Source organism: Camelus bactrianus, chromosome 4, assembly GCF_048773025.1.
Source record: "Camelus bactrianus isolate YW-2024 breed Bactrian camel chromosome 4, ASM4877302v1, whole genome shotgun sequence".
NCBI lineage: Eukaryota > Metazoa > Chordata > Mammalia > Artiodactyla > Camelidae > Camelus > Camelus bactrianus.
This window is the reverse complement of record NC_133542.1, coordinates 67,638,992-67,651,553: the sequence shown is the minus strand read 5'-3', so window position 1 is coordinate 67,651,553 and position 12,562 is coordinate 67,638,992. Positions and strand designations below refer to the sequence as shown.

Here is a 12,562-nt window from a genome sequence, read left to right as displayed (position 1 = left end):
AATTAGAATTCAGATATTGATCTTTCTGATGCTGGAGACTGAGCTCTCATATACTGTGCTACACTTTGAGCCCTTAATTTTACCTTTTATCTCTCAAACAATTCCATAGAAATGATAAAAGAACCATAAAACTAAGGAGAAAAATGTCCATGTAATGGCAGAAGGAGCCGCCATGAACTAGAAAATTTAAGGAATTTCTGCAACATAAAGGAGATGATTATTGAGCAGTCAGTAAGGTATAGACAGTGAAGGATCCTTGAAAAGAACTAGAAAAGTCCAGGAGAAAAAGCAGAAGCCAAGGGTATGCCATGAAACATTTATAAAAATTGATTATGTGCTGATCACACTGAAAAAATCAAAATAGGAAAACTCAAACTCTTACAGGCACTGTCTTTTATTACAATGAAATAAAACTATAAATTAATGATAAGCAAAGATTTTTTTAAATATCTACTTGAAGTAGTGGTTGGGTCAAAGAGGATAAAACATTGAAATTGGATATTATTTAGATATTAATTACAATGAGAACACTACAGAACAAAACCCTGAGAGATATGGCCAAAACTACACTTTGGAAAATTCATAACTTTGGATGCTTTCTTTTATTTTAAGTAAGAAATTTAGAAAATAATGAAATTGATTTTCAGTTCAAGATAGAAAAAGATTAGTAATAAAAAAGCCAAAACTAGAAAAATAAATTACAATTTAATTAATTAGAAAATAAAGTAAAATTGAAAAATAAGACTTAAAACCTGAATTTTTTAAAAAGATGATAAAATAACCTTATCCAATAAATCATAAACTTATTCCATAAATTTGAAAAGTGTGATAATAGAAATTTTTCTAGAAAAATATCACTGATCAAAGCCAACCTAAAAAATAGGAAATATGAGGGGAGGGTATAGCTCTGTGGTAGAACACGTGCTTAGCATGCATGAGCTCCTGGGTTCAATCCCCAGTATCTCCATTAAAAAAACAAATAAATGAACCTAATTATCCCCCCCACAAAAAAAAATAGGGAAATGATTATGGATTCATAACTTGAAAAGGTTAATAAATCTCTATTGACCATCTCTACCACTTGCTGCTGCAAATGTATCAGATTTAGGTGGTTATATAGGCATGTTAAGGGTCAGATTTTATTACTGTTAAACTGTTCCAAATCATAGGAATGGTATGTATATATATGTGTATTATACACAAGCAAAAGAAGAATCATTGTAATCCCAGAGAAAGTCACATTCTGAGTTTTTCTTTCCTTCCTCTTGGTGATAGTAGTAGTTTTCAAATTGTGCTACCTGGAACCCTGCCTGAGGTTGCTTTGGGACGCTGGAAGACCTGAGGAAGATAGATATTTGACCCACCCGGGCATGGATGCTCCTGCTTTATTCAGAGCAGGTTCCTTTCTGTCTGCTTAAGTTGGGAATTCAGTAATACTTTGTTTGAGATAAAAGCGTTCTTTTGATTTTTTTTTTTAAAAGCTTAGAAGCTACGTTTTAAAAAACACAATGGGGATCGTACCAATTGTATACCTTTATACCTGTTTTTTCTAATGACAGTGTATTATGAACATTTATATGTGTTATTAAAAATTCTTTACAAATACCTTTGTTGTAAAAACATTAAACAATCCAGCAGTACATATAAAAAGAGTGAAGGGCCCCCCCATTACCACCATCCCTGCCTTACTACCTCTCCCCGACCCCTGGTCCCATTCTCTATCCAGAGTTTGATAAGTGTCATTTCAGACCTTTCTCTGTGAATTTACAGTGGTATATATATGAATGCCTGTGTATGTTGTAGACATTTTTTAGACATAAAACATAGTGTTTGGCAGCTGACTTTTTAAATGTATTCTCAAAACTGTTCATCTCTATTTACCTCATCCTTTTTAACTGGTATTTTAATTTAATGGTATTTTTATTCTTATGAAAGTAATATGTATTAATGGCTTTAAAAAATCATGTAATATCACATAATTATTGATGAAATTTCCAGATTTTCCATAATTTCCATTCCCCAGAAGCAGCTGCTTTCACATTTAAAGCGATTGTAGTATTTCTCTCTACATTTTTAACTAACATGCTCATATTGCTGTATCTTAGTTGTTCTGTTTCAGATAATACCTATTGATTTTCCTGTGGAAGATGAGAGCTTAGGTCTTTTTCTACTTATGATCCCCTCTCACCCAGAAACACATATACATATAAAATAGTTTTTGCTCATTCACATTTCCTCTCCCCCAGCCTTTCTCTATCTTCAGAAATTTTTTAATTAAATCAGCAGTTAATGTTTACATTTCAATGAGCATGCTGAATCATATCATAGATCATGATATGTTTTCTTTCTTATACAATTTGTGTCAAATAAGAATTCCTGGATTTCACATCTTCCTGTTTATTTTATTTCCTTATTTTGGTGACACATTTTCCAGCAGTTTCCTGACACATTGCTGTATGCAACATTTTTAGACCTTGCATGACTGAAAATGACTTTATTTTACCCTTAATAGGGTTGGGAATTACCTCAGAATTTTGAAGACGTAGCTCCATTGACTGCTAGCTTTCACACTGAAATGTAGAAGTCTTATGCCATTCTGATCGCTGAATTTTTTTTTTTTAAGATCCTTTATTTATCTCTAGGATCTGGAAGTTGTACAACAATTTGCCTTGCTATGGGTCCATTTTCATCTATTGTGCTGGCCATTTGGTGGGCCCATTCAATCTGGAAATTCATGTCCTTGAGAGCATGGAAATGTTCTTACATTATTTCATTGAAAAAATTCTTTATTTTTTTCTCTTTTCTTTCTCTGGGGTCTCTGTCATGGGATATTAAACTTCCTGGTGTTGATTCTCCAACTTTGTTAACTTTTCTATTTTCTGTTTCTCTTTTGGTCTTCTTTCTACTTTCTTCAGTTAATCTTCCCACCCTTTCAAATTTCTTCCTTCTGCCATTATTGTTAATATCCAAGAGCTTTTTGATGTTATACAATAAATAAATTGTTTATTTTTTAATGGCATCTTGTTTCATGGTTACATTTTTTTCCTTATTTCTTTGACACTGTCATTTATAAATTTAAAAAATTGTTCTTCTCTTTGTACTGTTTTCTTCCTCAACAGTCCTCTCTTATCTTTGTTTTGTTCTATATCTTCGATTGTAGAGGCCTGTCCTCCAATAGCTGCCAAGTCGTGTTTAAGAGTGAGGCACTCAAAAGCTAATTAGAAGCTCTGTGTTCATGAATGGGGCTTGTTACCTGATGGGCTTTCCTGTAGATGATGGCTTAGAAGTCTGACTACCGGGGAGGGGGTAGATTTCAAACATCAGTATCAGAATCTTTTCTTTTGGACTAGTCAGTTTTCTCTTGAGAGTGAGTGTAAGCTTTATTACAAGTGTTCTGGAAGCTGAGTGAGGTAGTAGGTTATAGGATATGAACATTTAGCTGTATATTTTAAGCTCCCCTCCCATTTTTTATTTAATCCTTCATCCCCTGTCCTCGGCTATACCTGGTGTCCCCAAGCCTCTCTGTTTCAGTTCCTCTAGAAAGTAAACATTTATTCTTTGGGAGGGGTGCAGAAGGCCAGTTGACTAGCTGAGTGAGCTGGGAGAGGAGAATCTTGGAATCTAATTACTCTTATTTTTATTGGCACCCTTCCCCTAGCCTTTAGAGATGCTGGGTGTCTCCAGTTCCTGAACTTTTTTGGAGTTCTGTGGTGTGAGTTGGACTTGATGCTTGCTGCCTTGTCCCCCAGCTCCAGCCTTTTCTGGGCTGCCAAGTCTGTCTGCTTTAGTTTCTAAACCTTGGTTGGCACTCTTGACACCTTGAGCCAGATCATTTTTTGTTGTATGGGATTTTCTTATATGTTGTTGGATATTTAGCAGCATCCCTGGGCTCTACCCACTGTAATATGGTAACCTCCCCCTCCACCACACATACACACACTATGTGACAACCAAAAATGTCTCCAGACATAGCCTGAAGTCCCTTGGGAGCAAATGACCCAGGTTGAAAACCATTTCTTTAATAATACCTGCTTTCTGGTTTCCAAAAATTTGACATCTCTCTTCCATTACTGTCTTTTCTCCTATTCTTTGGGGTTTATGTCTTATCAAATTATTTCTCTGACTTTTCCTGGCAGGGGGTATGGAGGTTGCATGGTATCAGGAGAGAGAAAAGACAAATACATGTGTTTAAATTACCATTATTTTACTGGAAATCCCTACGTTTTAATTACGCTTCACCTACTAACATTTAGATTGTTTCTAATGTCTTGCTATTATAAATAATGTTATAATCACAGTTATTGCCTAGGTTAGGTTCATATTTATTTTTTATTTTTAAGGACTGAGAATTCCTTAAGAACTTTAAGGTGCCTGAAAGTCCTGATAATTTCTCAATTTTCAAAACCACAATTTCTGCAACTAGAAGTAGTGTAAGGAAAAAATGATTCTGTTGTCTTCATAGCCCCACCTCCAATTCCTATCTGTGCTGTATGCCACCTCCCCTGCCCCCACCATTAAAAAAATTTGCATTCCCTCTGCTGATTTTGCCATTAATGAACCAGTTCCCTGTGTATGACCCATTGTCCCCTAAATCCTCCTTTGCAAACCAGTAAAAGGCTAGCCTTGTTTGTTTCTAAGCGGGAATAATAAAAACAATCTGCCAGACTCCCAACATACATGGTTCCATTTAAATCCTTATAGCTACTCTGTGAGAGGTAGACGTGAGCCCCATTTTACATATGGGGACCCAGGGCTCACAGACCTGAGGTTATCCCAAGGTCTGCTTCCAAGTAAGGTGTAGTGACCTAGGTTTGTAAGGAACCAAAGCATTTTGTTTCCATTATACCTCCCCCACCTCCCTACAGTTGACTTTTGATATTCATGAGGGATAAGTCAAAGAAGTGATTTTTCATATTTCAGTATGAAATGAAACAGGAAAGCTTTTCCTCTAAGGAGAGTCTGAACTTTTGTAGGACCAATTTGTGTGATTTTTGACATAGAATAACTATTGAGCTCTAGCCATGTTGAAATTTGCATTTTAATCTCTTGGTGATTTTTCAAGGATTAATTTAAAATGACTAAATTGCTGCTTTACAAATTGAAACAAGCAATAGCGAAGGGGTTGTGAATACGATGTAGTCTGCTGTAGTGGAAAGAACATGAATTTTGGAGACGGCCAGACACTGGCCTCCACCACTTAGGGACCTTGGGCTACTTACTTATATTCTTGAGCCTCCTTATCTAATAAAGAAAAATGGGAGGAACAAATAAAGTATTATGTGTGAAGTTCCAGGTTCAATGCCTGGTGCAACAGAGGTACTGCTTTTGATGGTCCTTGGTCCTTTCTTTCTCATCTTCCCTTGGCTTTCCTAGAATTCTGGTCCTAAGTTCTCTTCAGTTGTGGCTGGGGGCTTGGGAACATTACTTCTTGGAGCTTGTCTATTCGAGGTTTTTGCTGTCATCATTGGTTGTGAAGATCAACACTTTTCCTTTCATGGAGTATGTATTTGGCCACAAAGTCTCCTAGCAGGCACCAATGACGCCAAAATTTCTGAGGCTTGGAAATGGTGCAGGGAATAGAGTCCAGGACTGTAGTGTTTGTAATGTGGAGATTTATGAACTCATTGTGACTTTCAAAAACAGTTATTATCTTCTCTTAGGGGCATAACTGAACTAAGAGTATAAGCAAGAAAAAGGGTAAAAGGACTTTGGGATATGGAACTTGATTCTGTCACTAGAAGCCCATATTCTTCTGGGCAGCTGCAGAGAAGGGGTAGCGTGAGAGAAGGAAAGGGGCTAGTATTGACTGAACGCCCACTGTGGATCAGATCAGGCACTGTTTCTTATATCCTGAAATCTTCACAGCAGCATTACAGTGCGGTTGTTATCCCTGTCTGAAGAGGAAATGAAGCCCAGAGACAAGAAGTAATTTGCTCCTAGTCACCCAACCAGTAAATGCTAAAATCAGGAGTCACACTCAGTGTGATTCCATCACTGAGATGTTCCTGGGTCCTGGGACTCCACTCCCTGGCTCCCAGTACCTCCCCAAGAAATCACTCACCGTAAGTGTAAATTATGTAATTATTGTGTGAGTATATGTTTAATATCACCTCTCCTTCCACAAGGATAGGGATTGGTATTTTTTCATCACTGCAGCCCCATAATTAGTACTGCACCTATAACATAGTGGATATTCAGGTATATATTTATGGAATGACTGAATGAATGAATGAATTAGCAATGTAGTCACCTTCAGGAGAAGGAAAAATAACAGTTCCTTTCACTTGGCTTTTGGGCCAGTGAGTCTGTAAGACATTAATGAAAAGCAAATACAGAAAATTAGTTCTTTCCACTTTCAGATCCCTGTTGAAGTTAATTCTCATTATTTCTACAATTTCTGTATAAACATATTTTCTTCCTTTTCACTGAAAAAATATCACTATGTAATTGCTCTTTAGGGTTTTCTCTGTCTATCAAGATAACACATGTAGGAGTGAATTTTATACAGGCCATAATTAAATGAGCGTAAATCTTTACAAATTTTAAACAGTTGACCTGCATTTTTTTTAAAAGTCACAGGTCATGAACAGATATGTATTAATAATTACATTGTAAACTGGCTGTAGAAGGGGATTTTTTTTAGTGGCCAGGTTTTGAAGTTTACTTTTGATTAATGGAAAATCATACAGACCTTCTTTTGGAATATTAAACAAACCTGTCTTAATTATCTGGCCTGTGTCATACCAAGTGGTTAATGATGCGAGGAAAGTATTTAGAATGGACAGTTATATATAACATTGCCCAGACTCTACTTTGTCAAAAGATGCACCATGATATAGAAAAGATTTATGAACTCATTGTGACTTTCAAAAATAAACAAAGTTGAAGTGGAAGTAAAAGACCTATTATCAAGTACTGAGATTATAGAGAATTCCATTGTTGCTGTTAAGAGTTGTCAGGTAATTGTTTATTCTAATGTTTTTTTTTTCATTCGCACAGAGGGATAAAAGTTGACCTCCGGGTAGACTCTGCTTTCTTTCCTATAATATACTTTTCTGATTTGATTGCTTATGTGAGTTTGTGGGATTCTTTCTCAAGCAGATAATTTTAGAATCCAAATTTATAAATCCTTTTTTAAGAATCCCACACATCTAAAGTAACCTAAATTCTTCTTTAAAAAAAAATCAATTGAGGATTTTAAAGGTTTACATTATGGTAAAATAATCTGAGCTAGAGTTATTTCAGGAAAAAAGACCCATGGACAAAACCAAGCCTCTTGCCTTAGAAGCTTCCTCCAGACACAGTACAGTAAGTCTTTATCATCATCTGTACTGTGTATGAAGCTGAAAGTCACAAAGACTAATAAATGACAGATCGTGGGGCGGACTAGCATCTGTTTCGAAGGCTCCAAGGAGTGCCCAGCTTAGAGACTGTTCTTTGGTTTGGGGATTATCTCATTTCCCTAGGGTACTGAACTTAAGACGCTTTTTCTCTAAGCCTCACTATATCCTCTCCCATCCGGAGCCCATCCCACCCCCCATCACCACACCCATTCCCACCTGCTTCCTAACCCGGGGCGTGGATCACAGTGAGCCCGAAGTCCCCAGCCACCTGGACTGGCACAGGAGCCAGCAGGGACAGCTAGAAGGGAGCAGCCATTATGGGGCTTCTCCTGGGGGAATGGGGTTTGCCAGGTGTCTCCCTTTTTCTTTGTCTGGATTTAAAGCCACAGAGAGTCAGAGCTGGAAGGGTTCTCCACCACCGTTCTTTGTGGAGAGGAGGGGCCTGGAGAGCCTAAGTAGCTTGTTCAGCACATGCCTCTTCTGAAACTCAACTTCCGGGCTGCTCTCTTACTGTTAATCAGAGACCTTCCTTGGACTTGAGCCCTGTTCGGCCTCGGAAGTCGTCAGCTTTGTGTCCCTGCTACCCAGCCATACAGAATGGGCCCATACAATAAATGCTAGTCATATAGGAGGATGCTCACAGGCACATAACTCTCTGTAACTGAAATAATGCTTGAACTTTGTAAGTAGAAAAGGAATGGCCTTCCTTAGGCCTAAAAACATACTGGCACTGAGAAAATGGAGCCCCTTTGAGCATGGATAGTAGGAAATAGTCCCTCTAAGCAAGGTTTTCCTTTTCCAGCAAGTGCGTCACACAGAGAAATAATTGTCAGGAATAAAGGGGGGTGATTATTTAGGCTTAGCCATGCTGGCATTATTTTCATCCAGGACACTAGGCCTAAGACCAGGTGGACAGCAACATCATGTTTGACAGGACTGACGGTTCTTTAGAAGGAGGATGGATCATTAAAAGATTGGACTCTCCCTCTAAAAAACTGGCTGGGCAAGGGGGCAGATGTGGAGCACAAGAACCTAGAAGTCTGGGGCTTGTCCCAGATCCTTCCCTCCCTCCCCCTTTCCAAGTCTAATCTGTTGTCAAGTCCTGTGATTCCACTTAACAGAGATCTGTGACATCCATATTTGGAGGTTTTATCTGAGGAGTTTGTTTTAATCATTCTTTCCCTGAATCTGGCAGTAGCCTGTTAACTGCTCACCTTGCCTCCTGCTTGCCCTCTCGGCCGTCCGCCACAGGACCTCTAGGAAGACCTTCCTGCAAAACAAATATGATCAAGTCATGATTCTTTAGCAGCTCCCTGTTACCTGTGGGGAAAGTCTAGGCTCCCTCAGGATCTGAACCGCTCCTCTGCCCCAGCCTGCTCACTGCCCTTCACTCCCTGACCTGCATATTGCTGCTCTCTCCTCCCTGCCTTTGCCTCTGCCTCTGTCTGGAACATGCTTCTCCACCTGTCCCTGAGTGAACCCCTTTTGGGAGGCCCAGAGCAGTATCTTCTCCTTGGTCAAATTTTCTCTGGTCTTCCCCCCACCCCTCCCCATATCCATCTGGCAGAGTTGAATCTGCCCTTCTCAGCCAGCTCTAGAGCACGTATAGCCTGGATCACAGTTCTTAGCACACCAGGTTTCTGGGTCTGGTGCCACTTCTGGAAAACGAGGTCATATTTAGTTAATCTCTGCAGGCCCAGCTCCCAGGGTAGTACTAAGCACACAGTAGGAGTCAAACAAGTGTTTGTTCATTGGCTGATTATAGGAGACAGAAATGGAAGATTGAAGGCTTAGTCCTACTGAAATCAAGCGCTGGGAGAGAGTGGCATACCTGTGACTTTTATAAATATAAGCTCACAATATGTTCTGGCTGCAGTCTTGACTTAGGACGACTTGCCATGGAAGCTTTCTCTTCTTATTCCTCATTCCCTATAGTCTGTTCTTACCCATCTGAGAAATATGACTGACCTGGCTATGAAATAAACACCTGCTTCTGTGTACGGTTCCTCCCCCTTTCATTGCCTGGTGAACAGCTGCCCATTTCTTTACACTTTAAATGAATGTAGCCACAGATATCTCTGAAAACCTCCAACTACCTTACCTGACTTTGTGAGTCTCTAGAGTCAGTTCTTTTCCTGTGGGCCCTTTATCATTACTAAGTAATTGATCATTTCATCCAAATCAGACCCAGGTTTTCTGAAGTCAAGCGCTATATTCTTCCAAATCCACCACATTGTCCCTCTTCCAGGCTGGCGTGCCTCTTCTACACACTGCTCGTGCTTGAGCCAATGAGCAGTAGTCTTCAGTCAGTTGCTTTCTCCCTCTTTCACTGATTCCCTCTTTCATCAAACTGCTAGATGATGGGGTCCATCATTTTACCCAGAGGAATCTCAGTCTAGTGGCAAAAACTTACTTGTACCTGAGCGATATGAGATAGAGACAGATTGCCCTAGAGACAGATTGACAAATGAGGAGTTAAGGAAGCCTTTCAGGAGGAGGTGACATTTGAGCTGAGTCTTGAAAAGTAAATGGGTGTCCTCTAGGAAGAGAAGAGCACTCTAGGTAGAGGAAGCAGCAGGAGTGAAGGCCTGGGGGTGTGAAAGATATAGCATATCTGAAAAATTGAGGCTTGTTATAGCTTAAGCCACCAGATGCTTAAAGGCATGGGGAAGGAGACCCCTCACTCAAGGGGGTTTTCTGCTGTGATGAGGCTTGATGGGCATTGCATGGGCTCCCTACAGGTGCTCCCAAGGTCCACTCTGCCCCACAGGTGCTCCCATGGCTTAGCGAGGTTCCCAGGGCTGTCACCACTGCCACCCACTCCCACCCGCCTAGGCGGGTGGCATCCCAGAAGGAAAGAGGCAGGGAGGAAGCAGATAAGAAAGACAGCTTCTGTTTAGACACAAATATCTTGGTAATCAGCACAGATGGGATGAGAAATACCAAAAAAAGTACATGACAGTTTAGAGAGAATTTGGTTAAATGTTACATATTTTTAACATACCTGTGTAGAGTTTTTGGAACAATCACCTGAATCCTTCAAAACCTGATTGGGCTGAAGGTTATGCCTCAACCAGGTAGCATTTTTATTTCAGAAATGTTCCCTTCCCCATCCACAAAAGTATCCTTACGGATTTTTTTCTCCCACCAAAATAAGGCACAGGATTTGTCTCTGACGCTGTGTCTCCCTATTTGGACGGCAAGCTGTGTAACATATTTCTACCCAGCGTGAAGCTTCTTGGCAGACTCTTGAGGCCACGTTTTGGTGGCTTCAGAGTTATCTTTGGATCTGTCAAAAGTGCTAATGGGCTTTCTGGCCTTCTTTAAGCTCCTCATTTCTATTTTCTTTTTACTTCCATCCTCTCCTAAAAGAAAAATTCATGTAATTCATCAGCAGTTAAGCATTTTACTGAAATGCTCAGCTGAGGGCCTTGTATTTTTGTTTGCGAGAATAGCTCTGCCGTGTCACTGTCTTCAGAACAAACCCCACCCTGACTTCATTAGCTCAGCACTCCTCAGTCCACCAGGCAAGAAATGCACTTGTTGACAAATTTCGACTTTCCTATCGGTTAGTTTTGTTTTTTGAATTTGTTGGGGCAAGTTCATGTGGTGGTTAGGGCAAGATTTGGGGGTTCAGGAGACCTGGTTTTGAAACTTGGCCCTTTCTAGTTGACATTTGGAAGACTACTTAAACTTCCTGAGCCTCAGTTTTCCTGTCTATAAAATGGAGGTGATAATGCCTTTCTCAGGGTCGTTGAGAAGACTAGGGAAAACTCAGGTAGGGTACCTGTTTTCTGGCATATAAGGATTACTCAGTAAATGGAATAACAATTTTTAACAGAAACACTTTTTCTTTGGCCGTACTTTGATCCTGCACTCTTCCTATGCCATGCCTTCTTTTTCCAAATACAACTTTTATCTACTATTTTTAGTGGTATATTAAAAAAAAAAAAAAAAGCATACATTTAGGGACAAACCCACCCAAGACTGAATAGTGCCCTATCCACTTACTGGGTAACCTTGGTCGGATTACTTCCCTGTGCCCTCGTTTTCACACCTGTAGATAAAGATGGTAATATTTGTTCAAGGAGTAGTTTTAAGATTAGTGAAATAATATATGTAAAGCCTTGTATATTGTAGATGTTTAAAAGTATATAAGAGGGACAGTGTAATGTAAGGGAAAGTGTATGGGCTATGGAGTTGGATCTGAGTCCAAAATCTGACTCTACCAGTTACTAAATCTCTCCTAGACTTGGTTTATCTATATATTGTAAAGAATAATATCTCATTGGATTTTTGTGAAGACTGCTTAAGATTATACACTCAAGAGTACCTGGTCCAGTGCCTGGCACTTGGTAGGTGGTCAGTATGTGGACCTGTTAATTCACTCACTCTTTATAAAGGTAGATAGTTAAACTAGTACTCCAACCAAGCAATAATAAATCATAAGATAAGTGCCCATTCTTATTCCCAATACATACTATTGTTGAAAAGCACTTTATGCTATTTTGCATATAAAATCCACCTGGTTTACTTGCATTTATGGGTTATAAATCTTTCATCATTATAAACTGCAACCCCTGGCAGTAGCGTTCCTTCCCTCCCCAACCCCCTTCATTTTCAGAGGATTATATTGTATGGCATTGAAAACCTGTAACATTGAAGAAATTAGCATATTCATGTGTATTATTAAAGTCAGGTGGGTATAGAAGGATTTGCAGAAATGAAGCACATTACTTTTTTTTTTTTTCAAATCTGCAGAGTACCAATCTATAGTACTAATTAAGGGAACAAAACCCAGGCTACAGACAAAAACTAGTTTAAAACGTTGCTTTGTCACAACTTGCTACTGCTTGTCTTCAATGTTTTTTCCTGTCTTTTGAGTGAAATACCTGGAAATTGTGGATCTTGGAAATTGCTTTACTTCCAGCCGAGCCCTTTTAGAGAATGTAAACTGTGGAGGAGGGGAACACCAGCAGTGATGAGAGGAGAGGATTGTGCCCGGTCTTTGCAGGTGGGGCCTGTTGGATAGGAACAGATTCTGTGCCGAAAGCATTTTGGTCCCCGGGTACTATCTTTTGCTTAGATGTGTGGCATGGTGCATTGGGAAAGTTCTAGGACCCAGGGTCAGAAGGTCTGAACTTCAGTCCCATCTTCATTGTTCATTAGGTTTTTTGATCTTGACATTCCTCTCTTGCCTTTGTTTCCTCATTTGTAAG

At 39.5% G+C, this 12,562-nt stretch overlaps 1 protein-coding gene across 7 annotated transcripts in view; it reads left to right on the top strand.

The window, feature by feature from the left end:
• Nucleotides 1-12,562, top strand: part of DENND1A (DENN domain containing 1A) — a 470,473-nt gene that overhangs the window by 227,956 nt on the left and 229,955 nt on the right. Inside the window, exon 1 of one of the 7 annotated variants that reach the window (XM_074362201.1) lies at nt 8,946-12,357. The exons of the other annotated variants lie outside the window; for them this stretch is intronic. Coding sequence (XP_074218302.1) covers nt 12,325-12,357 — 33 coding nt within the window. The 5' untranslated portion in view covers nt 8,946-12,324. Of the gene's footprint in view, nt 1-8,945; nt 12,358-12,562 lie in introns of those variants that run through there. 7 annotated transcript variants of the gene reach the window in all.